The 25420-nt window shown below is 38.8% G+C and overlaps 1 protein-coding gene across 5 annotated transcripts in view; it reads left to right on the top strand.

Annotated features, from left to right (window-relative positions):
- The window catches only part of PRKCD (protein kinase C delta), a 70879-nt gene that overhangs the window by 44790 nt on the left and 669 nt on the right, over nucleotides 1–25420 (top strand). For 3 of the 5 annotated variants that reach the window (XM_049826898.1, XM_049826899.1, XM_049826900.1), the window contains 14 exons: nucleotides 2684–2744; nucleotides 11731–11887; nucleotides 12580–12611; nucleotides 13279–13364; nucleotides 13732–13861; nucleotides 14478–14578; nucleotides 15737–15833; nucleotides 17332–17465; nucleotides 18160–18333; nucleotides 18897–18988; nucleotides 20553–20615; nucleotides 22735–22873; nucleotides 23702–23890; nucleotides 24124–24252. In XM_049826898.1, the coding sequence (XP_049682855.1) occupies nucleotides 2684–2744; nucleotides 11731–11887; nucleotides 12580–12611; nucleotides 13279–13364; nucleotides 13732–13861; nucleotides 14478–14578; nucleotides 15737–15833; nucleotides 17332–17465; nucleotides 18160–18333; nucleotides 18897–18988; nucleotides 20553–20615; nucleotides 22735–22873; nucleotides 23702–23890; nucleotides 24124–24252 (1584 nt within the window). Of the gene's footprint in view, nucleotides 1–2683; nucleotides 2745–5848; nucleotides 5937–11730; nucleotides 11888–12579; nucleotides 12612–13278; nucleotides 13365–13731; nucleotides 13862–14477; nucleotides 14579–15736; nucleotides 15834–17331; nucleotides 17466–18159; nucleotides 18334–18896; nucleotides 18989–20552; nucleotides 20616–22734; nucleotides 22874–23701; nucleotides 23891–24123; nucleotides 24253–25420 lie in introns of those variants that run through there. The other 2 variants (XM_049826901.1, XM_049826902.1) reach the window with 2 other exon arrangements.

Below are 25420 nucleotides of genomic sequence, written 5' to 3'. Positions count from 1 at the left end.
AAAGAAGGGTAAATCTTATTCCAAGGCATTTCCACTTAAAATTTCTAATTTTATTTATTTATTTTTATAATAAATTTTAGTTGGCTTGATGCTGCTAAAACGGGGATCCTTTAATCCCCATTTTTGTTATCCTGGTATCTTTTCTTGCCCCTGTCCCCCAAACAATTGTTTGTATGTGAAGTCAAGGGGTATGGCATCTTGCTGAGCGTCACTTGTTCCTGTATCATACTGAGTACAATTCTGAGTATTGATCTCAGAAATTAAGAGGGGAGGTGAAGTTAGGGTTTAATGTAGTTTTAAATTTAGAAATATACATTTAGTCTAAATGCCAGTAGTTATTATTAGTTGTTGAACTACATAAACCCAAACAACAACTTCTAAATAACTGTATGTGAATGAATTTCAATTAGCCCTGTAAACCACAAGCAGAAAATTAAAAATATAAAATATTTTTTATTTTGTACGTCTAAAGAGAGGGAAAAGTGACAGAGGCAGGGAAGATCAAAACCCTGAGCCCAGTTTTCTGAAAAGCCAAACATGTTTCATTCATTTAGTTGCAAAGAATTTTTAACGAATTAAGGGTTTAATGATGTCATCTTTATAAAATCCTATTTTCCAGCTTCTTTTTCAACTTTCAGACCCAACTGAAGTCGCTGAGATTCTGGTCCAACCAAAAGGATTATGAGAATGTGATGAGGCATTATTGTCCCAGAGGACTCTATAAAGTCTTGAAGCAACTCTAATTTAGTGTCCTGAATATTCAACATTTCTCCAAATGCAGAAATAAAATTCAGAGAGGAATGTCAGGCTATCCTATAATTTGGGTGAGAGCTGTCTAGCTAGGTGGATAAGTGCTATAAATAGTTTTGCTCATTATCCAGTAGCATGTAAAGCTGTACTCCAGACAGCTTGCCCAGAAACTACATGTATTTGCTAATACAGGAACCGCCCATCTCTGTATTTGGAGTCCAGTTAGTGCTAAGGAAATATTTGTTAAGTGGGAGCAGGTCTCCTTAAAATATCACGCATAGTCTTGCATTCAAAGCCTTCTGAACTGGAGTGTTGCTGAATTTGCCCAGAAGATAAACCCTACAGGAGAAGAGCTTTTAATTGGGTGGACTAAAGCAGGATAAGCAGGTAGTAACAGATAGTTCCTGCTTACATCCAATTTGACGAGCATCTCTTTTCTCATACAACTGGCAATATTGGCCCTTCCTTGGTAGGGGATGGATGCATGAACTTTCTTCTTGAACGTATGAATGCTTTTCCTGAATGGTGGACATGAATAGGAGGCAGTATCCAGTTGCTGCTTAGCTCAGTATGGGAATATTTAAAAGAAAAAACACTCCTATTCTTTATCAAGTCCATTTTTGCTGTAAATGGCAGGATTTTGCTCTGAGTATGTGCAAATCTAACTATCTCACCAAGCAGATCTCAGAAAAAAACCTTTCTTAAAGGGGTGATTGATATTGAAGGGGCTTACACATTTTGCTAGGCTGGTAGGATCTGACTGCTTTGTATTCACCTGTTACATTCTGAAATCACACTTTTTTTTCCACACCTTAACTTGAATTCTGAGACAAGAGCAATTATTCAAAGAGTAGTTAAAACTAATGGTTATCAGGTTTAGTTTTAGTCATCAGTTTTAGCCAATTCAGTGGTCTGAAATCCTCTGCTTATTATCTGTAGAACAGGTACCACATAGACATCATCAGCATTAAAATTCCTCTGCACGATTTCATTCATGACTTGGATAGACCATCATGCCCAGCAAAGAGACATTAGTTTGCTTACCATAGCCTATAAGGTTATTTTTGTGTATGGAGAGACAGCCTGTCCGTAGGAGCTGTAACGGAGGTCTTTGCCTTCTGTAAGCTTTGTTGGGCAAATGTTTTTAACTGTCAGACATTATTGCCTTAAAGATGAAAACTTAGTCATTATCCCAGTAGGGGGGATATGTTCACGGATGCATCTAACATAATTGTGGTTTTCTTTCTCTTTTTTTTGTTTTTTTTGTTTTCCTCCCAAGTTATATTTACTGTTAACCCAGGGATACTTTGCTCTGTGCTGAAGTGAAGACTGAATCAGACTTTTTCATGCTTAATAGCTTCTTACTTTTTATGAAAGCAGCAGTTTAAGAATTAGTGGCTACTTTCTGAGCACAGGAAGTGACCTCAGCTATTGGCTTAAAGGCATTTGTAGAATATGTCACAGAAATCATGTGTAATGGTTTGAGGGGGAAAGGAAAATAAATTTTGATGATAGCACTGTGTTTCTGATTACAGGCAACAGTATCTGATATCTCTATGGTTTGTACTCCCAATAAACATATAAGGGATTGTATATACTTTTTCTTTTAAAACTAAGTTCCTGTGCAAATTGAGTTTACTAATAGTAAAAACAGAAATCAACAAACTTCTTTGCAGAAACAGGAAAGGGACATGCAAAAACAATGTGAACTTTGACTGCACGGAACTTTTGAGTAGACATCAAAGAAATGCAGCACACTAGTAAAAGCAATAGAATAAAAGCCCCTGGTTCAGCTGCAGCAGTGAGATATGGAAGAGGGTTGTAATCCAATAGTTATTGAATATTATACTTTGATTCCCTAGAAAGAGCTGTTCAAATTCCTGAGAGTTTCAGTCAACTACATACTTCACTGTTGGTATCTTTCTTTCCATAGCTTGACCTGCAACCTCAGGGGAAGGTGCTGATGGCTGTGCAGTACTTTTTGGAAGATGCAGGTAATGCCAACTGTTTATTTTCAGTCAGTTATGTAAAAATAAAACTTTTTTTCACATTCCTTTTGCAGAACACAGGGTGTAGCTCACACACACACACACACAAAATCACCTGGTGTACTGAGTAGAATTTTCTGATTTTATTAATTTGTTTTGTAGGTGGGGTTTTTGTTGTGTGGAGTCCTGGCTGCATTTGTTCATTTCTAAGTGCCTTTGGGCCCTTTATTGCTGTTGCATTTAGCCACTCTGGGGTCTTTAGTATGTCTGTCCTCATGTTCTGATGTGATAGAAAAGATATCAGTTCCTTTTTAGGTGCGAAGAAGTTAAATCTCTTATTCTAGCTTATTTGGGAAACTTTTTTTGTAGACTGGAGAACTACGTCTGAGTTTCCTGGGATTCAGATGTCATAGTCACTAATCACAGAAACTGACTGTAGCACTGGGTGAATGGTTAAGTGCTAAAATGCAAATATAGTCAATGTTCTGCCACGTCAGTTTAAAAAGTGAACAACCTGTATATGTCAGAAATTTACACATGCTATTTGGAGAAGAAACTAGGAGGTAAGAGAAGACAGTTAATTATGGGGGGGAAGCTTTAAGTACAGTAGTAATAAAAACAAATATTTTGGCAGGGATTTGTGTATCTGTGGAATTCTTTCCTAAAGGAAATGATGTAAACCTCACAACTTGCTTAGCCAGTGGTTAAAACTTTCCCGTACTAGAAGTCACGAAACCATTATTTCTTGGGAATTGAACACGTCTGCCATATTAGCCTATCAGTCTTACATGGTTTAATACTATGTGTTTGTAAATAATAAAGGGAAAGAGTAAGCTGTAAGTTTTAAAGCATTGGTGTGCTGTTGTTTTTTTTTTCTCCCAGATATATACAGGGAACATAGTTCTGCTCCCATAGAACAAGTTAATTGTGAAGGTACCATATATTTTTGTACCATATGTGCAATCTGTGTAGCAGTTACTAGAAAAGCTACTAAAGATAGAATGTAATATGCAGTACCTGACATTTCAGAGTTGACATTTTATCTTTGCAATGGCAAAAAAACAGCCCATACGCTCGTTATTTTGGTCTCCTTTTTGAAAATTTAACTCTCTAAAGCAAAATTTCAAAAAATTGTGTGACTCTGAAGAGCCTGTAAGGAAGAGCATTTTGCTGAAGATCAAAAGCTCTCTGTTTGTGCACCAGTAATATTCTGGTTTGCATTCAAACTGTTGCGAGCCATTATATTGGAAAACCTTTGTCTTGGTCTTTGTCATGGCTTTCCTGTGCAAAGCAGTTTCATGGGGCAGTGGTGTTATGAGAATCCATCTATTTAATGAGACCTACAGGATCCGTTTGTCCAGGAAACGTAAAAGTTTCTCAACCAAAACTGTACAAAACCAACTTCAGTATTCTCAGTTGCTTATCTGATGAGGCTGAAGCCTATTTTGTCCTTTCCACACAGGCATGAGTAACAGTAGAGAATGCCGTAAGTGAAAATCTTCCATAATTTGCTGTTAGCTGTCAGTTGAAAGATACATACTTTTGTGCTCTAAATACTAAAATAATTGCACTTAGTTATTGATCAAAAGAATTTAAAAATAGATTCAATGTTCTTGCAATTCTTTTCATTGCCTTTATTAGGGATTGCAGATGGTCGTGGATTAAGCCGAAATACCTAACAGATCATTAGAGTCATGCAATCATACTTTAATTAACAAGTTAAGATTTGCCTGTGAATGCTCTCTTTAGACCTTCTACTTCGCAACAACTTCCTATTTACCTTCTGCTTTATAGAAAATTACTCACCGATACCTTTCTGGTAACCAACCACACAGGCAGTGGAAACTCCCTTTCAAGACATATATACATCTACATTTTGTGAAGGAAAGTCACTCAATCTGGTATTTGCAGCATTCACATCAAACATCAATGTATTTTAACATACCAATCCTCAAAGTTCTAGACCTCCCTCATGTCACTATCTGTATATTGATAAATAGGCAAACATTGAATGATTTTTGGCTCATCATTGCACTGCTGTAAACGTTTTCTCTAGTTAAATTAGTAGTTAGCAGTGTTAGAGCAGAGACGTTTGTTAGTGCATTACAAGAATATTTGTATTAACTTCCATTCTTCACATTGCTAAAACCCTTAGTTAATAGTTGGAAGCTCAGAGATAGTTCACATTCCTTCCTATGCACATACCATTTTGTTTTCTCTCTGATGTGCCTTTCCATATGGAACTGCATGGTAGCTATGTTTCTAAAATACTAAAAAAGGCTTGTTCTGAAACTGGTATTTCAGTCGTTCCCTAGTTTATTCGAAGGTATTGCTACCATTAGTATCTTTGAGTTATAGGTGCTACCTTTTGTTTGAAAATCTCCAAGCACTTTGCAGAAGTGACTAATTCTTCCTTTGGCTTGTTTTGCAAACTAAAGCTGTTCTTTTTCAACCCTTCCTTCTAAGTAGCAAACATTCTGCCGCCTAAGAGAAAACTGCTCGTCTCTGTTTTGATGGTAGGCAGCAGTCAGTATTAAGAAGTAAGCGTGTTACTGCTCCGTTATCAGACTTATTATTAGAGAAGAATTTTCATGGAATAACCTGGTATTAAAATTTGCTCCATGGTAGGCTACACTGAGACATTTCATTTGTATATTATTTTTGCAGACTGGGGCCTGAGCAGTCAATTTAGGGCGATATATAAAAAGTCTTCCTAGTCTTAGAGGTTGTTTCCTTCTAGACCCTGTAAAACAGGGCTGACTTAGAGCTGTCAAAGAACTTTTTTGTCTTCTGTCCTGTGATTTGAAAAGAAGCTTGTGCTGGAAATAAAAAGTTTTTCTTCTGACGTACGAAACACGAGAACAGCGTGTTGACCCCCATTTTCATTTCAGAATATTATTTGCTTTCTGCCCCCCCTTCTCTCGTTGTAGTATTGAAACTAGGTTATAATTCTGTAAAGCAGCTTTAGTTTTAATAGGTGGGAGTTGCAATACGTTTAATGCTTTGCTTGATCTTTGTTTATTCCAATGTAGTTAATGACCTTATCGAGTAAGAAAACCCAGGATCGTAGAGGTGGCTTGCTGTACTGCTGAGTGTCTTGTGTGGTGTTAGCAGCTTTGGAGGCTTTGGAAGTATGTTTGTGTCTTGCTTTTGAATCCTGAATTGCTGTTTTACTGGCTTCAGTCTCCTGGAGAAAGGGTTAGTGAATTCTTTCCTTGAAATGGTATTAGCCGTATCAGAAGGTGAGTAATTTGCATGTGACCTTTTGATATCTCAAGTATCTGACTTCTGGGAGAGGAACATGAACCAGCGAGCTGCATGTATTTTGAATATGTTTTTCTCTGCGTGTGTTGAGATGAGTGTTGGAGAAGCATTAGATTTTAGAATTTTTCTGAGGCATCTGTGAAAAATAATAGAGTAGAAAACAGACTTGCTATCACAGTCTGCATATTGTATGGGTCTAAATTCAAGCAAGTTTCTCTATGGATAAGGTGTGTTGGGGAAGGATTGTCACGTTATTAGTAAATAATAATAATGATAAGGGCTGAAAAGCCATAACTGTGCCTTAAAATTGCAAATGGAAAAGTTGGTATGATTTAATAATTTAACTGAGAAAAGACTATTTCTAGAAATTTGGCATATGTGATAGTAACTCAGAGGCACCTAGAATCTGCTTTAATCTGCATCTAGAAGTATGATTGCATGAATTTAATAAAAATGTTTTCCGGCTTAATTGTCTTTAGGAAAATCAAACGTTTGCAGTTGTAATTTCATAAACACACAGTTGGCAGTGTATTTGGTTGGTAAGTAGCTAATGTGTTGTGTAGAGCAGAGAAAATTTGATATAGTTTATATGTTCACAAGAAATGTGACTTAGCTGCTGTATTTTTAATGGTTGGGTTTACCGTGCCTTTGTAATTTAAAAAAAAGAAAAAAGAGAAAACCCATTTTCCAGCTTATTCCCTGTTTTACCACAATGAGTGAGATATCAGGTATGTCTGCAGAAGTGTTAACCAAAACACTTCCTGAAATTAAAAAAAAAAAAAAAAATACTCTACAGCTGAGCACAGACTGTGTTAGCACAGCAGCTCTGCAGATGGTGTGGGCGCTACAAAGACTGTATGTAGTGTGGACATGGGATTTTTTCCTTCTGGATTGAAGGGCAGGGCTTTTTCAAACTGGTGTTCCATTTTAGCACTTTTCTAAAAGACCACTGACTTCATTAATGCCTATGAAAGACTAGTTTAGTAAAGAGATGCTAAAAGTAGCTGCAGAGCAGTCCACCTCAGTGCTCTGCTAGGTGTCAGTCAAAACAGTAGTAGGTGCTGGCTCAGTGGCCAAGGCAGGACTTCCTTCCTTTATTTAGAGGAGCAGGCAAGAAGTCCATGTCCTGCGGCTGTCCAAGTCTCCGCACAGAGCAGAGCATAACATACTTGTAACTCTTCTTCCAGTAGAAATGCGTACACTATCACATGTAGTATACATATCTTCATAAAAGTGCTATTAAGAGTTTGTAACACCAGTTTTGACTACTCATGCTAAAGCTTGTAGTATAACTGCTTCGGGCCAAGATAGGTAATTTGAGATTATGTGCCAGCTTTGAGAGCAAATAGTATTGGCTTCTACAATAGCAAATTATTGGTATTGCTACTTAAATGTCAGCAGTGTAAAATCCACAAGTACTGAGAACGGAGGAGATTTAAAAAAACAAAAGAGAGAGAGAGAGAGAAATACATAGCAATATTAAAACTGCCTGTAAATGAAACATTGTGATGATCACAAAACCAAAAACGATTTAACATAGCAAGTTCATGTCACAGAAATGTAGACTTCTGGGAAACCTGTATTTCTGTAAATGGTTTGTTGGGTTTTGTGGCGGTTTTTTTTGTACAGATGAGCTGTAAAGCAGTCCTCTCCAGGACCAGGTTACAGAGCAGTTTTCCTCTGAGACAGTTCGTACCAGGAAAGTCTCCGTTGTGAGGAATAAGCTTCGCTTTTTAATGATTGCTCTGCGTGATTAATATTTTTCTTGACCGGAACGCACACTAAACTTTCAAACAAAGCCAAGTGCAAGGCTGTAGAACAGCAGAAGGGGACACTGAACAGAAATGTTAGTGGGTTTTGTAATTTATTATGCAGTTTCAGGCAAATCTCAATTTGAGCAGCCAGTTAGCTCAGAAAATGTTTTGCCTGTCCCTGTTTGAAGTGAAGTCCAGGTTTTCAGTTTCTGACAGTAGCACTGTTACCTTTCCTCTGTTCACAAACAGAACCGTGAAATGAGCAAGTTAAAATGAAAAATGAACTCTGAAGATGGTAAATATTTTTTCTATTCTTTCTTTTAAAAAATCTAGTAGGCTTATTCAGGGGGTAGTTTTCTTTTGTCCTTGAACTTTTGAGGTTCAGTTGAGAGAATTTGACATCACCTTGAGGTTTATTACAGTGCAGCAGAGTCCTAGCAATATTGTTTTAGCAGATGTTTTTCAGACTGTGGGTTGCATGCTATGTTAAGTGGCTGTAACACCTAGAAATATTCAGAAGGACTGATGCTGCAATTAAATAGTCTATACAATGGTATGTTTACAGCACTTCTGGAGAACTGCACTAGTATGCTTAATGGTTTCTTAATGAATATATGGCATGGAAGAGTTCGGGGTGCTTTTGGCAGATCAGCTGCAAGTTTTGAGAAGGGACCTTGAAATACGTGAACTATGTGCCAGTGATAAATATTAACCACAGTTCTCAATAGAGGAAATAGATTATGTTTAATGGTGTGTGCTGGTTCCAATATGATTAATTTCAGGTCCAGGCTGCAGAGGTCACCTGGATTCTAGCTGCTGATTCAGCTGTTCTGTACGTGACTGTTTATGACCGCGTGCTGGCCCAGGACAAGCATTTCATCTGTGGAAATCCTGGCTTGCTTGGTGGGGGAAGCAAAGGCTTTCCCTTTATGTTTGTCCCCCCACCCCCATCTCCACCCTGCATCCATACAGTTGTTGGGAAAGTTACTTCCTTAAAATTGTTAATTCTCTCTGCATCTTTGAAATAAAGCCTTTATTCCCCAGTTGAGTCCATGGTTGGCTGAACTTCATAAAACTTTTCTGGAGCATTACACATTAAAGGTAATTTACTCATTAAAGATAACTTGTTAAACAAGCCCATAGTAAATTGAAATGAAATACACTATCATTTCAGAGCCATCTCAGCTTCACGTGCACTTGACTTAGAGCTGCTGTCCAAACCTCTCAGTTGCTTCTGAAACACACAAAAATGTTTTCAGCTATACTTTGATATATTGGTTGGTTTTGGCAAAGGTATTTAATAAGGCAGCTGGTTGTAAAGACTGTGTGTTCTCACATGCCGATTTTGAAGTTTTCCTGTGCTCAAGTATTCTTCACTGTTAAAGTATGTTTAAGGAAAGTGGGGGGTTTTATCTTTTTATTTTTTCTTTCTCTATTTTTTTTTTCTTTCTTTGTACAAATGAAGTGATTAGTTTAGTAGTTACCCTCTCAAAAAATATATGCCAGTCTCACATACTTCTATTAAGTTACATATCAGTGTTCCAGACAGAGAGGAAACACCACGGTTTCCCATATCCTGATCAAGTTTTGTCAGAAACTTTTGCACAGTGTCAGCAATGCTGAATTGCTACAATTATTTCAGCATGAGGAGAAGCCATATCCTGTTCACCTGGTGAATCCTGTTAGTTCCTCACTAAACACTTGGTTTGCTTGTGTTACAGGCTTTAGGGAAGCTTTTGTCCCCTAATCTGCTCCATCACAGGTTCTCTCCTCAGATACATGCTATAAAGTAACACGCCTTTCTCTGCTTTGTTGCTGTTACTGATTAAATCACCCTTATGAAGACATCCTTTTCATGCAGCAAACAATATGAAGTATTACTGACTCTCAACGTTGTTTTCCTTGCACGCACATTTCAGTGTGTGGTTTCCCTGAAGCATTTGAGGACCAGTGGGTGAGGTCTGTGTATTTGCCGAGCAAGATTAAACAAAGAGATTGTAGTGTTTGCAGACTTTGACAAGCTGAAGTGCAGCAGCTGATGGGAGTTTTTGTTGGGTGAACTCAGTAGCCTGTTTGAACAGCAGAAACGAATCCTGTTCCTGGAGGGGAAGAGGTGACTCGGTGGCGTACATAGTGCATGTTGTGAGCTCTTTTCAGGGGGAGGCAGGATGGGTTTTTCTCTGAACCAGATGGCCAGTTTCTCAGAAAAGTGCATTAACAGCTAGTGGCAAAACCCAGGGACCTTTTTTGATCTTTCTTTGCACTAATATGCTTAATCTTTCCTTAATCTCTTAGCTGACGTTGTCATTTCTTTTCTAAGTACGTGCTGTTGCAGTCCGGCTGCTGTTGGCTGTGACCGACTGATATATTAGTGTAGGGCACTCAAAATGGTATCAAATGATAGATTGTGTTCCAGGTTCAGCAGTCTGTTGGAATAGCAGTGGTGGCAGCCAGCTAATAAAATAACAAAAACCAAGTGCAGCTAGCAACAAGAAAAATGGAGCTCCTGGGTAACTTTGTAGTAAGGTCAGGCATTACGGTTAGTGTGACTTGGCAAAGGAAACAAATCTGTTTCTATCAGTATAAAAAGCAAAGCTCCCGCTGGTGCTGATAAAAGGCAGCAGCGCAATGGAGCAAATAAAACCTGATTGTATTGACAATGGAAAAATGTTCTTCCAGGTTTTTCCTTGCTCCATTGCTGTGGAAAGTCCCATCCTGCAAATGGCAATCTCCTGTTACCCTAAACCTTGCAGCACTTTCGACCTGTGAATCATGTCCACATTTCTTCCTGATTGGGACCCACAAGCTGCTGGCCAGAGCTGATGCAGTTAGCAGTTGATCAGCTCCTCATTGCTGATTCAAGTCTTTATCTTTTCCTGCTGGATGCAATTGTTCCTCAACAGCTCCTCTCTTTTGACAAGAAATGTGTCCTAGGGTTAAATTACCAGTTACTCAATCTCTCTTCATATACCTTCATGGGGTTACCTCTCTTACAAACTCCTATTATTTTCAAAATGTGTAAGTAAGACTATATAGTCTGAGTTGTGGCTGAAAGATTGAGACACAAAATACTAATTTTTCTAAGAGAAACTCAGAAGCTTCCTTGGAACTGAGTGGAAATAACTATAACTTGTAATGAAGGACCTGTATGAGCCAGTTGGACTCGGAGCCTGAGAATTTTTTTCTTGTTTTTTTTCTTGGCCAATAGTATATGTAATTTCTATGTAATGTAGTATTAGATGCTAAAGTATATACTGTAGTATATAATGTTATTGTTATGGTATTTTGTAGTACTATATACTATAAATCCATGGGGGCTGGGAGGGGAGAGGTATGAGACTGAGATGTTGAGAGATACAGCATCGACATTATGAGATAGCATAATGGAAATGTCTAGTTGAAAATCTCATTTGTCCTCACTGCTTAATGATCCTGGAGGCTGGAAGAAACCTATCTTACGGCAGTATGGTCCAGTGGTGACTCGGGAGTTCCTGCACCACTTCACCTGCATCTCTGCTGTAGTCCTAGTTCAGGAGGGCATGCAGAGCAGCAGCATGAAAGGGCTTCTGCTGAAGACAACCCTCCTGCTTCCAATAAAATGGTTATTTCTCTTGCACATAAATCCCATAACATACAGGAGCTTATATTTTTTCAAGAAACAACTGTGGTTTTCATTTCTCTAGCAAGACTGTACTCCATTCCTGCTTCTTCCTCTCAGCTCATTTGCTGAAGGCTTCTTCTGAATGAGCAGGAGAGGGAAGTGCTTGCACACAAGGACACGGAGACACCTTAGGAAGCAGTGCATGCATGTGTTCCACCCTTGTTGTACTGAAGGTCTGCAGAATGCAGGTGTAAAATAAATAGAAGCACAAGTCTGAAACAGAAAAACAAACTGAACTTTTTTGGAGAAGCAAATTTTAATCTTTGTAATACCTTAAAAGTATTAAAAGTGTGTCGTCTTGTCTCCTCCTTAGACTGCAAACTGTCGATGAGGGAAGAGGAGGGTACGGTAACTATGAACAGGAGAGGAGCTATCAAGCAAGCCAAAATCCACTACATCAAAAATCATGAATTTATTGCTACCTTCTTTGGACAACCTACATTTTGCTCTGTCTGCAAAGACTTTGTATGGTAAGAAGGAAACACTAAGCTTCCCCTCCCCCCTCCCCCCAAGGGCCAAATAACTGCAAAATTTGCTTCAGGTACATTGAGACAAAACATAACATGTAAATTCATGTGTGCTGGGAAATTGAAATTATATCTTTACTAAGAACATTGTTATACCCAAGAACTATCGTTGTCTCTTTCACATTAAAAAATAGAACTTGAATATTTTTGCCACTGCAATAATTGGCAAAAATTCCATCAGCATCAAGTGAGATCTGGGCCGTAATCAACAGCAGCTCTTTCACAAGAGAATCAGATGGGTGGATCTGGGAAAATAATGCTCAGACTTTGAGATGTGAAGTGGCTGATAGCAGAGTAAAGACCCATAGAGAGCAAGAAGCTGGATCCCCTTCACAGTAAGGCTGTTTTTGTAGTAAGTCAGATCAGGAGGATTTCCCATGTGATTGAAACCTTGCCTTTTCAGTGTTTCCCTCCTGATTTGCTGGTCTATCAAAACACACTACCTTGTCTTCTAAACCTTGCTTTCCTAAGACAGAAGATTCTGAATAGCAGAATTTAGACCAGTTTATTAATTGGAACAAATATTCCTGTAGGCAAAGGATTGATTGGTTGACATGGTAAAAATAAAAAAAACCCCACCTTTTATTCCAGCAAACGTATATTTTTGGTTTCCTTCTTTATCATTTGTTTTTCAGGGGACTCAACAAGCAGGGATACAAATGTAGGCGTAAGTCGCTTTTTACCTTTTTCTTGTACTACTTTTCACATGAATCTGTAGATCTAATAGTTACTGTTGAAAAATCTGTAAATATGCATGGTACAGTGTATCATCACCATAGGTAGTAGTAGATGTTAAACACCAGTTTTGCACAGTAACCTAAGGCTGTCTAATTATGATTCCTACCTGAGTTTTTAGTAGCAAGATTTAGACTTAGCTATTCTTCTCATAAGAGTGGAATACTGTTGAAAAGTTGCACTCGTTTATGACAGCAGTTTTTGTGAAAACTTTTCTAAAATGAGTTACAACTATTGAGGGGTTTTACAGCTGAATTGAAAAGCGCTTTTGAATTAGCACAAATTTCTGTGCATTACTGCAAACAGTAGGGGAGATGTCAAAGAGTAAAACTCCAAAGCATAATATTGTCCGTCTGTTATCAAATGCTAGTGGCGTTGCCTAATGGAGGCAAATTTAGTTTAGAAATAGAGTTTATGATAAAAGAAAATGGGGGGGAATCAGCTTAAGAAAGATCATCTTGATAGAAAAGAAGGGTTTGGTATATATAGTATGAGGGAAGGGAGCATGGTTTTCACATTATGCTATGAAATGCGAACACTTCATCCCATGTATTTGTTATCTGAGGGAATCTTTTCTTTTTCTTGTGCATGTCTTGAAGAATGCAATGCTGCTATTCATAAGAAATGTATTGATAAAATCATTGGGAGGTGTACTGGTACTGCAGCCAACAGCAGGGACACAATGGTAAGAGCTGGAACAATATATTTAGAGTGTAATTATGTAATTAAACACTCCCGAACTAACAAAACCTTGTATCGCAACAGCCAAGTCCATTTGGGAGGTGCTTGGCTGTACAACCCAAGTTACTGTCTTCTCGTGAAGATTGTATACAACGTGTAGTGGATGAAACTTTCAAGCAAGAAAAGTAGTTAAAAGTCCTGCAAAGGGGTGGGTAGTACTTGATGGGCAGATTCTTTCCCTGCTAGATGAGGGATGTTAAGACTGGGGTATTCAAGATAAAATTATTGTAGCTTTGTAATATCCAAGCAGTTTTCTGTAAGAAGCTGGTCCTGTTTTGGGTAGAGTGCCTCACCCCTCTCCCTGTCCTCAGTTTCAAAAGGAACGTTTCAACATTGACATGCCTCATCGCTTCAAAGTTTACAACTACATGAGCCCTACCTTCTGTGACCACTGTGGCAGCCTGCTCTGGGGGCTAGTCAAACAAGGACTTAAATGTGAAGGTACGGAGGTGGAGGGAGGGCAGCTGGGATCTCTCCATGCTTTTCCAGTGTAGTCTCTCCCCTTTTGCCCCCCACTAGAGATTAGCTATTGCTACACAGGGTGCATTTGTGTATGTCTGTTGTATAGAATGGGATTCATCTCATCTATGCGTGGTTGAAAAAGCTTTTGTACTAGAGAGAGACAAATAGGCACTTGGCTCTAACGGAGTCAGAAAACATGCTGCGGGGCTGTAATCTCAAGTATAATCAAAATCACTACTTTGGGAGTAGCTGAACTTTGGTGAGTCTTGACTCAAGGTAGCACCTAAAAGTGTATTGAAAATGTTTACTGTAAATATCATTTTTGTAATTCTCCCACAGAAAGGCAAGATGATCTTTATTGTAAAAGATTTTGAGAATAAAATAATGACGACTGGAGTTTTTTTCCTTTGGAACAATTTTTGTAGCCTTCATTGAGTTAAAGATTAAAACTGCAGTTTTATTAACAATGATAGATCCATGTCCAATCTGGTCTTACAACAAAGTCTCTGAACTGCACAGAGAAACAGCCCTTTTTGTTGTAATATCAGACAATATTTTCCTGATGCTTGTATAACCATCCTTATATTTCTTTTAGAATGTGGGATGAACGTGCATCATAAATGCCAGAAGAAGGTGGCAAACTTATGTGGAATAAATCAGAAGTTGCTAGCTGAAGCTTTAAATCAAGTTAGCCAGGTATGCTTTATTGCTCTTTGTCAAGTAATTAGTTGTTTTCAGAGCATTTGGGTTTTTTTAATTCATCTTTTCTATATTGCTTTTATGGGGAACTGAGTTTGGAATGGAGGAAATGCAAACAGAATAGACTAACAAAGATGTCAATAACCTAAAGTTGAAATTGGGGGGAGGGGGGGGAATCTCACCTAACAAAGATTTTTAAAAAGGTGTGTGGTTTCCTGAAATCCAGCTTTGTTCTTCTATGGTCCCAAGGTTATTCTCTCCCTTTCTGTTTAATTGTTTAAACAGTGGTATCATAACGCTGAGGTCAGTTTTTCCATGCTTCAACTTTAGAATTCCACTTGAGTGTTAAAATTAAATAAACAAGAAGAAATATACCAGATATTATCAATTTTTATTAATCTGATACATACACACAGAAAACTCCTCTGGAATTAACACTGGCCCCATATTTTACATTGTTCATCTCATGCTGCAGCATGGCTGTCTCTTGTGGTCAGCTTCTGACTTGCAAATAAAGATTCAGACACAAGCTCTGAAATAAAACAGGAAAATACATCACAAAAGCCAACAGTATTTCCTTTGAGCTGAGTGTTCCTAAGCTTTCACGGGATATTTACTTTGAAAACAGTGAGAGCTGTTGCGCCAGCTCTTTCACAACACAGAAAAGCTTGATCTTTTCATGACTAAAATTTGACCTCGGGGATCTTCTATACATAAAATTTGTTTCCCTGTGCTAAAGACAGATGTCACACATAGATAAGACTTCAGCATGTCCAGTATGACAGCAATTCCCATCTCCTCTTTCAAATGACCATATGTCCAAGGGGACATTCTCCCACAGTATAAATTCTTCCCACTGTGGATTCAAACCATCATACTTCAATAATCTTACAATGAACACCACAACACAGACTGTTCAGGAATTTCAATGACTTATTTTCTTGCAGTGCTGGAAGTAAAGCAATTGGCTGATCTGAAGCTGTAATGTGGCTAAACAGTCTATGAACCAGACTTCTTCAGAAAAGATAGGTACTAGGAGTCAATAATAAAAAAGAAAAGTTTATACTGCCATCATGTTACAGTTAACAGCTACTGTTACAAGTATTTCTGAAGTAATAGTGCAAATATAATTTCAAATGTTCCCCTCCTCCTCAGAAATCTACACGAAGGTCCGATTCTGGATCTGTAGAAAGCGTTGGTATTTATCAAGATTTTGATAAGAAACCTAGAGCTCCAGGAGGAGATACAACAGGTGAGAAAAGCTACAACATTTTAATTTAGCTATTTACCTACCAAAGTACACAAACTAACAATTTAAGTAGTTATTCATTCTTGCCTTATGGTAGACAAATTTTTTTAATAAGCACTATTAAGAAAACAAACAACGCATATATTTCTTTTTACTCTCTCCTGGCCACAAATTGCTTACATAACTTTTGATGAATACCTGTAGTTTTTAGTCCGTGAGAATACCCACCTTTCTGCAAAATGCTTCCTTTACTCACTGCAGCGCAGTTCCCCATGGTGGAACTGGAGGATGCCTCGCTAAACAGACGCGCGCGTACAACACGCTTCCCTCTCTCCTGTAACTGAAATGTCATGCACGTTGTTAATTATCTTGATTTGTTCACAAACCACTAAAAACCAATGACAAGGGCTATCTATTTTAGGATATAAGTAGCCAAAATACAACTTGAGATTAAATGGCTGAAATAGTTTTAGTAGTACGTGGAATCCTATCTCTGCAGGTTCAGAGTAAGGTTTTGGGTGTGGGTTTGTGTTGGGTTTTTTTGTTTTGGTGGTTTGGGGTTTTTTTAGCATTGCTAAAGAGTTCTAGCATTGTATAAGCCTTGTTTTTGTAACTGCTAACCTATGATAATTTATGCAAAAATAAATCCAACAGTAGAAGTAACTTTTTACCAAATGGAAATCACCAGTCTCAGTAAGATATAATGGGTGGTTTTGGAGTGGTACAGGATTTTATATATTCATCCATACATCGAACCAGTTCTGTTCAAATGCCCGGTAAGAAAATTATTTTGATATTATTTATCATACTTGTTCTGGTTTGCAAGAACAGAGAAAAAAAAAAAAAGCTCTTGCAAAGGTGGTTTGGTGTAATACTAAGGGTGCAGCCACTGTGATTTCTCCCTGAGTTATCGCAGATGCTGGGCAGCGTATGGGGCATACACAGTATCATCTCATGATTATCATCAGTGTCTTGTTAGTGATCCAGCAGATCTATGCAGTGGAGGTCAAAAAAAAAAGTACAGTTATTAATTTTATGATCAGGATTAACCCATATGTTCATGCTTCTTAGCCAACATTGGGCATAAATCCGATCTTTTTATGGCCTCTCTGCTTAGGCTGAGGGACTATCCTGTTTTGCTAACAGAAGAGAAATAATTTGTTTATAAGCCATCCTTGTAAAGTATCTTTTTCTCAAAATTATGCTCTGTATCTTAGCCACAGGGGAAAGTTACGGCCTTTGATTTTTGTAATGTCTAAGTATTGCTTAAACCCAGCATCAGAAACAATCAAAGATTCAATTCAAATCCAACACTATCAAGCATGCTTGAGTAATTTAAACTTTGTTATGAACTACACTATCTGACCCTTATGTTTAGATTCACCAGTATTCCAGCAGCAGATGCATTGAAATAGCATGTCAGTACTTAATTCTTAGCAGGCGATCCGAGTCATGCAGTATTTCTGCATATATTGAACTTTAAACTCCCTGTTTCAATTAGCAGATAACAGCGAGTACGATAAACTCTGGGAGGGAAGCACAGCCAAGACAGCCTCACGAATTGCAAGCAGGAGAAAATTCAACATAGACAGCTTTGTCTTCCATAAAGTACTAGGGAAAGGAAGTTTTGGAAAGGTATGTAACAAACTTACAGAGCTTAAGGTGACTGCCTTCCTTGATCTCTGCAATGTCATGGGCTATTTCTATTATTTATATTATTTCTATTCTATTAACCAGAAACGTCTTACAGCCGCTTGGGTAGAAAATCTTTTAACAGAATTGAATATAGCCATCTTTGTCAAAGACACTAGAAATTCATGGCCTGAATCTTGTCTAAACTCAAAAGTGATTCAGAATGCACAACAGTTTTTCAGCTACTTAGCATCAAGGCAGAGGAATTGCCCTTTATGCACCACAGTGCAAAAGGATATTTTACATTTGTACACTCTGTATAGAAACAGCCTCATAATGCTCCAGTGCAGTAGCAGGGGGAGATGTTGGGAAAGCAGCATGTCCGCTGTTTTCTGTGAAACTACAGCTCTAATGAAGGAACAGGCTTTACGTGCCTTCTGTTTATACACTCACAAGACATTGACAGAAAAACTGCCTTGGAAGCCGCTGTGCCTGTGTTACATGGTCCTTAAGACTCATCTCCTCATCTCTATGCCCAGCAACTTCACGCTCCCACATCTCACTCATGTTTCCCATTTAAATGTTTTTTTAATTGTCATTGCGTCTGCTATAAACACCTTTGACTTTCCCTTTGACTGATCCCATCAGCAACAGTCTTTCCTACATGTGCTATAATGTCATCTTCTATTTTTTATAGGTTCTGCTTGCTGAGCTGAAAGGGAAGAATGAATTCTTTGCTATCAAAGCTCTGAAAAAAGATGTGGTGCTTATTGATGATGATGTGGAATGTACCATGGTGGAAAAGCGGGTCCTCGCGCTTGCATGGGAAAATCCATTTCTCACACATCTTTACTGCACATTTCAGACCAAGGTAAGAAAAAGCCCAATGGCAACAGCCACACAACAGATGTAGCCTTTTAATGGATGCCATTACCAGCAGTCAAGTGAAAGTAACTTGGTGAGGCAAGAATTAAATTTCCTTTTCTTGTGCTCTGGGCAGTAGTTCACAGGCCTTGTGCAAAGTTAATGTGAGTGTGACCTTCACATATGTGGATGAGAACAGAATGGGATCAGTAAAACATCTATGCAATCTGGAATAAGAGGCAGTTTAATTTAAATTCTTGATCTTAGCTTTATTCTCAGTGAGGGGGAAAAATTATGACTGTCACAGGTAGAAGTCAGTAAGTCTATTTAAATATATATTTCTATTAAGTCTAGAAACCCACAGAATAATACAAGATTAGCTATTTAGCTTTACAATACAAGACCAGGCTACTCAAAGCTGTAGGAGCCTCATACACTCTTAGGGGTGAATGAAATGGAGATGCTTGAGGGGAGAAGGAAGGTGGCTGGTCCCCCATAGTCACAGTGCTACTTCCTACATGGTTGCAGTAGGATCAGTAATTTTTCCATTCTCTGGTTATTTGCAAACAGGATCACCTGTTCTTCGTTATGGAGTTCCTGAATGGGGGAGACCTGATGTTCCACATACAAGACAAGGGGCGTTTTGATCTCTACAGGGCAACGTAAGTCCACAACCCTTTAGTCCCTATCTCCACAAATTACTTTAGTCTCTGTGGTTTTACTGCTTCTAGTTCTGCACCACTTATCTGCAGTCTTTCACTCAAGTTTAGGTGGCTGATGATTGAAAAGGTATTTCTAGGCACTGGTTTAATACAATGAAGAAGCTCAGTTAATGATGTGTGAAGTTAGGTCTCCTTAATTTTCATAGGATACTTTATGGAATGCTTGTACCTAGAGATGCTAAGTAAACTGCAACATAAGCCAGTAATGAAAAGCAAAAGGTATGGCTTCAGTGTCCCTTAGGACAGTATTTGGATGGAAAAATCAGAAAACAGCATGAGAAAAAAAAATCTCAGTGCTTATATTACTAGTATCGCTAACTTGATGTGATAGTACAAAAGGATATCCCGCACATTCCACAAGATACTAATAAAATGGGTAGGCATTTTGTTTAGCAAGAGCAATTGCATCAGTTACCTATGGCTTAAAGATCACTGGAGCTGAAGACTTAAAAGGTGCAAAAATATTGTATTATTGTTACTTTACCTATCATAACTTCTTAGTTTTAGGTCAGTTTTACTTCTCTCACCCAAAAGCATGAGTATTTTAATTGTATTATTGAATGGGTGCATGCAAGACCTTAAAAGTAACGGTGCAGGGTAGTGGATCTACCTGTAAGTACCGGTGCTATGGTATAACCAGACTGGAAAATTACTTCTGCCACTGCACACTGTACTAAGGAACACTGACTGGATGGGATCAGATGAAGGGGTCTGGCATAAATAGTGTCTGGTAGCAGCCAGTTTTATGGGTCAGGGCAAGCTCCCTTGCCACTTTCCCCAGCAAAAATCTGGGCAAAGCCCCTCCAACTTACCTGCATTCCAGCAAACATTTGTGCATCTGGCAGCCTCTCCCGGCATCCTCTGTACCTATTTATTTCTGAAGTTTTGGGTCAACATTCATTCAGCTATACAGAAGTGAAAATAGTTTTGTATTTATTCAATTAAAAAAAACCCAAACAGAAACTTTTAATACACTTTGGGGGTAGAGGGCAGCACTCTTTGATTATTTGCCTTCATATCCTCTGGATTAGCACCTCCTTTTTTGAGGAGAATGCCCCTGAAGCGATGCTACTTTTCAGTCTTGTCTGCTGCAACTGGGCAGGTGCAGAGGGAAAAAGGTGACGTCTATTTCTAACTTAGCCATTAGTGCCCAGTCCCTCCTAAAGCAATCCTGTGAGTATTGAGCTCCCAGTAGCTGTCCTTCAAAAGGCATGTACATATCCCTAAAAACTTACAAAGACTATTAAAGAGTAGAAAAGGGCCAGTGTTCCCTAACGGAAGTGGAATGAAGCTTTAAGGCAAGTTGCTGTCGTGTCCCCTCTACTGTTTGGCATTAGATATTACAGATGTGTGGTGCTATATACATACAGGTATATTAGTATTTAAAGAAGGGTACGGTACTTCTCACTCCATGAAGACACACATTCAGGAGCTGTTTTGGCCAGCTGCATTGACTATGTTTTAACTGAGCAAGATAGATTAAAAGATGTTTTGGTCTTTTCAGGTTTTATGGAGCTGAAATTTTATGTGGGCTACAGTTTCTTCACAGCAAAGGCATTATTTATAGGTGAGTACCAACTAGCTGTAGCGTGGAACCTGTGAATTGTCTTAGCACTTCATGCATGATTGATGTAACAAGTAAAAGCTGTCTGTCAGAGAGCTGATGTTATTCCAAGGGCATTAACATGCCTCAGATGAATCTATATCTATGTCTCTTCCTTGACAACCAGAACCATGGAATGTTATTTATGTTACACAAAAGTGGTTTTGTTTCAGTTATTTTTAAACACTGCCTTCAAATCACAAGTCTATTTAGTTTGGAGGCAAGGGAGAGGGTCCTTGAGGCTATCAATTCCTACCTGCCTTGTGAAAACCACTGAAATGAAAGTTGTCTGCTTTTGCCTTCCACATGATACCACAGTACTGATGCGTCTATCTCACCAGGTTGAAAAATCAGGGGCCAGATCTGATCAGCTGCTTCTTGCTGTACAAGAGATCAAAAGGGGTTTTTTTTAAATGTAGTTTTTCTCTCAGTTTCTTTTCTCCAGTGTTTTCACCCCACCACCAGCTCTAAAGCACTGTTTGGTAACTACTTGCTCAGGTAGCTCTTACCTCTGTAACAAACAAGTAGAAAGGGTAACAGCTGCACACTTAAGAGCAAGTTACACAAGGTAACTTAGGTAAATGTACCCCAAAACATCTGGTATTGTCCATCTCCCTTTATAGAAGCAGGAAACATCTGTTGGAGCATCCATCCTTTGAAGTAATTTGTCTGAAGCTAGAGACTAGTGTTTCACAAAAAGTGTTTGTAAAGAGGATGCACGTTACAGGAATCCTCTTTGGTGAAGAAGGATGATTCTTACGAGCCTATCTGCCTCTTAGGGAAGACAGCCATAGCCCCTGAAGGTACTTAATGTACCTAACTGTATTCCCACTGCCTCCTACAGGTTTCAATACAGGAAAGGATCAAACTCCAGGATACGTTGTCATCAGCATGAAATCCTTCAATCCCAGATTTTCTAGAGAATTTTTAGGCTTGCTATTAAATTTCCCTACATTAAATTAGTATGAAATATTTTCAGAGAAACAGTACCATTTTCCAACATGACACCAGCAAAACCAAAGGTACTTCTTCCCCCCATCTCACCCAGGATGTTACCAGTATGATCACAGAACCTGACTGGAATTGCATGTAAGTGCACATCCATACAAAATATTTTAGAACTTGTCGTAGCTAGGTAAGCGCAGTGCCCTAAGTTACAATGAGTTTTCCCCATCTCAAATATATTCAATTTATTCAGGTGAACAGCAGCTGATGTCCAAACATGGAAGGATTTATGGTGCGTTGCATTAGATCAGGGACTCTTGGTTCGAGCTGCAGCTCACCATCTGAGCAGTGTAAGTAGCTGATACTGAGAACTTAAGTTACCAAGGAGAAAAGACTGCCCTGTTCTCATGTAAAATTATCTGCTCTATTCAAGTCTGTCTTGGTAAGCAGAAGGGCTGTTCAGTTTCTCTTCAGCCTGCCCTCCTTGGTATGTGCTTTTGCAGCCAGATGGACAAAAAATGCATCACAGTCAAAGGGAGGGAATGTAGCTTTTGGAAACTGCTGTTAAAAAGCTCTTACTTGATTGAATAGCGTTATTCTGAAAAAAAGACATGAATAGGACGCTTCGCAGACCATGGCCATAACACATGAACCCCCCTTGTGCTGTAACTAGGAACAAGTCACAGGTAGTATTAAAAGTTGGGTAGGCTTCAAACATTCATGCTCCTGCCAAAGGCTCCAAGAATCCAACAATCCTTCTTCTGAGCTATGGAGTTGGTGCAGCACTGCTGTGTCAGCTGCCGGGGCACTACCTCACACCTCCTTCCAGAAGGAAGAGAAGCACCGGCTGTGCATTTGGATCTGAAAGCAAATGTTGAGGATTATAAGGTCACACACTATATATATACCTCAGGCTCTTATTTACTCTGACAAGAGAGAATTCTTCCCTTCTCCCTACCACCTTCAAAGTACAAAAGTACTATTTTCTATGTATTGTGTTGATGGATGATTTTTTTCTTCAAAAGCCTCTTTGTATGATGTAGGGTAGGTGTTTATCAGTGAAGAAACTGCATGCATCTGAATACAAAACTGACTCACTTGTCCTTAAAATATAACTTTTTTTAAACGCTTTTTGCAGAGACCTAAAACTAGACAATGTGATGCTTGATAAAGAAGGCCACATCAAAATAGCTGATTTTGGAATGTGCAAAGAAAATGTTGCTGGCGAGAACAAGGCAAGCACTTTCTGCGGGACCCCGGACTACATTGCTCCTGAGGTCAGTATGTCCCTGCCATGCACTGCTGGGATGGATTTAATACACTAATGTTAGAATGGCCCTTGTGATTAATCATCCTTTGGTAGGCTAATAGTTCAGAAATGTAAAAGTCTAATTAGCACAGAAAAAAACCCACATTAAATCAGAGTTCTCTGTAGAAGGTACTTGAGATTTGTAAATATTCTATAGCTTCTAGTTAAAAAACCACAGTCTTGAAATGTTAAAAAGTTCAGGTTTTGAACAGCTAGTTATCCCTTCCGCCTTTACAGCTAGCATAGACACAGGACTCCTGCAAAATGAATCTATGTGCACTGCAGATGGTGAACAGACTTGCACCCATGCAAACAACCAAAATTCAAAGCAAAAGCAGCTTCTAAGGGGGAATCTCACTAAGTTCAATTCCCTGTGTCATAGTTGGCTTTTTTGATCTGATTTTCAAAGTAGTCCAAATAAGGTAGTTAGCTTTTAAAGCTATAAATTATGTCAAAGTCTGTTTGGTAGTAATCTACTTTTCATTGCTACTTGCTTATCCCTTCATCTTGTAAAGAAATGAGAGAAGATGTTTTCCAAGTATATGGTTAAAGGCAAGGGAGAAAAATTTCTGAATGAGAACGAAGACCTGTCCATGCTTCCACGAACAGCAGCCAAGGATGAAACTACAGCTGTTCATCAGTGTCAACAATTTGTCAAATGGCTGGATTACTTTTTTTTCCCCTCCCAAACACCCTAGTTATTAAAGATTCTCTTAAAATCCCTATTCTATTTTTTGGTATATATTGCTGCCTACTTACTTGTATTTCTTCCTCTGCACTTCTTCTGTGGAACAAGATCCTGCAAGGTTTGCGGTACACATTCTCTGTGGACTGGTGGTCCTTTGGGGTCCTGCTGTATGAGATGCTTATTGGACAATCCCCTTTCCATGGGGATGATGAAGATGAATTGTTTGAGTCAATCCGAGTGGACACCCCTCACTACCCACGCTGGATTACCAAGGAATCGAAAGATATATTAGAAAAGGTAGGACTGATGATGAACAAGTGGGTCCAGGGCAGAACAAATCTAGGCTTTTAAAAGGACGTGTTTAGAAGCAAGCAAATTACTTTTACAAAGCAAAAGCCAGGTCAGATTAATTACTAATGATGTATTTACTGTTAGCAACTTCTGTTCTTTTAGCAATATACCCATCATTCTTCCACTGCCACCTACCTTTTGAGCAGATCTAAGGCTTTACCGGGTGTCTTCCCTTACAGCTATTTGAAAGGGATCCAACAAGACGACTTGGGGTCACTGGGAATATCAGAGACCATCCTTTCTTCAAAACCATCAACTGGACAGCACTAGAGAAGAGGGAGGTGGACCCTCCTTTCAGGCCAAAAGTGGTATGTGGGTTATTCTTTGTTCTGTAGCAGTACTGCAAATGTCAGCCTAGGGGTTAGGGGTGATTCCTCTAACTTGCTCATTTTCTCCTCACATTTGATAAATGAGATAGTTATGTATGTCAAACCCCGTTGTTCTTAGATAGTTCAGTTAGTTATAAAAAGGTGCACTATGTTCTTCTGACTGCCCTGAAATCTTCCTATTAAGACTGCCTTCCTGTACGCTCTCAGGGAGCTTCTTTACTAATATCATCTTCAGGAAAATTAACTAATAGTTCTGATATCCATGCTCCTTGATTAGAAATTTTGATAGTTTCTTGTGGTTTTCCCTGCTGTAATGCCACATGGGAGAAGGACCAATAACTTGAGGCTACTCAGTTGGTAACTGCCTGCAGGCTTTCTCTACAAGCATTTCAAATTCATCCAAGAGTCTCCACATGGGCAAAAAGATGCGTTCTCTATACCACTGAACTTAGAACTATTTGTAACATACATACCTAATGTTACCTCAAAAAACATGTAAAGGACAGACCATATGTTACTCATAGTCTGTATCGCTGCGGGATGCTGCTGCTTCATCTCACTTGGTTAAAAATCCAAATTGGTTTTCCTCCACCTTGTTGCTGGTACAGGGAAAATTATCTGCATTACCTCCAGTCTCTTTAAAATGTACTTACGTACTCGATGGAGGGGTCATTCTGTTCAAGAACAGAACGCTTTGTGTCACATGTTCCCACAGAAATGGGAACTGTGGAAACATAAGGATCCTGCAAACAGCAACCTTTGGAGGTTCAGAGCATAAAACATGGTCTTTAGTAATGTGAATTTTTATGAAACATGCACAAATACTTTATCCAGACGCAAAGCAGCTGCAACAGGGCATCACTTTTTTCTGTGAACAAGTACAGACCGTAAAATGCTTTCAAGAATTTAAAAATTTTGGTTAATGGCAAGAAATGTTGGGTTTCAATGTAAGTGCTGTATTGCTTTTGTCAATAGAGAATCTTTGGGCAATTCTGTGAAACATTATCACAAATCCAGGCGGCTCTTCTGCAAAGCAACCTGGTGCTATTTGTTTTCAACTAACGATAAGCAATCACCCCAGTTATAATCTCATAGTGTTAAAACAGGCAAAACGGAGATTTTTCTCTGAAGGGGAGGAGGAGGAGGG

The sequence above is a fragment of the Accipiter gentilis genome, chromosome 23 (assembly GCF_929443795.1).
Source record: "Accipiter gentilis chromosome 23, bAccGen1.1, whole genome shotgun sequence".
NCBI classification, from domain to species: Eukaryota; Metazoa; Chordata; class Aves; order Accipitriformes; family Accipitridae; genus Astur; species Astur gentilis.
Note: the sequence above shows the minus strand (reverse complement) of the source record. Positions and strands in the feature narration are given on the sequence as shown.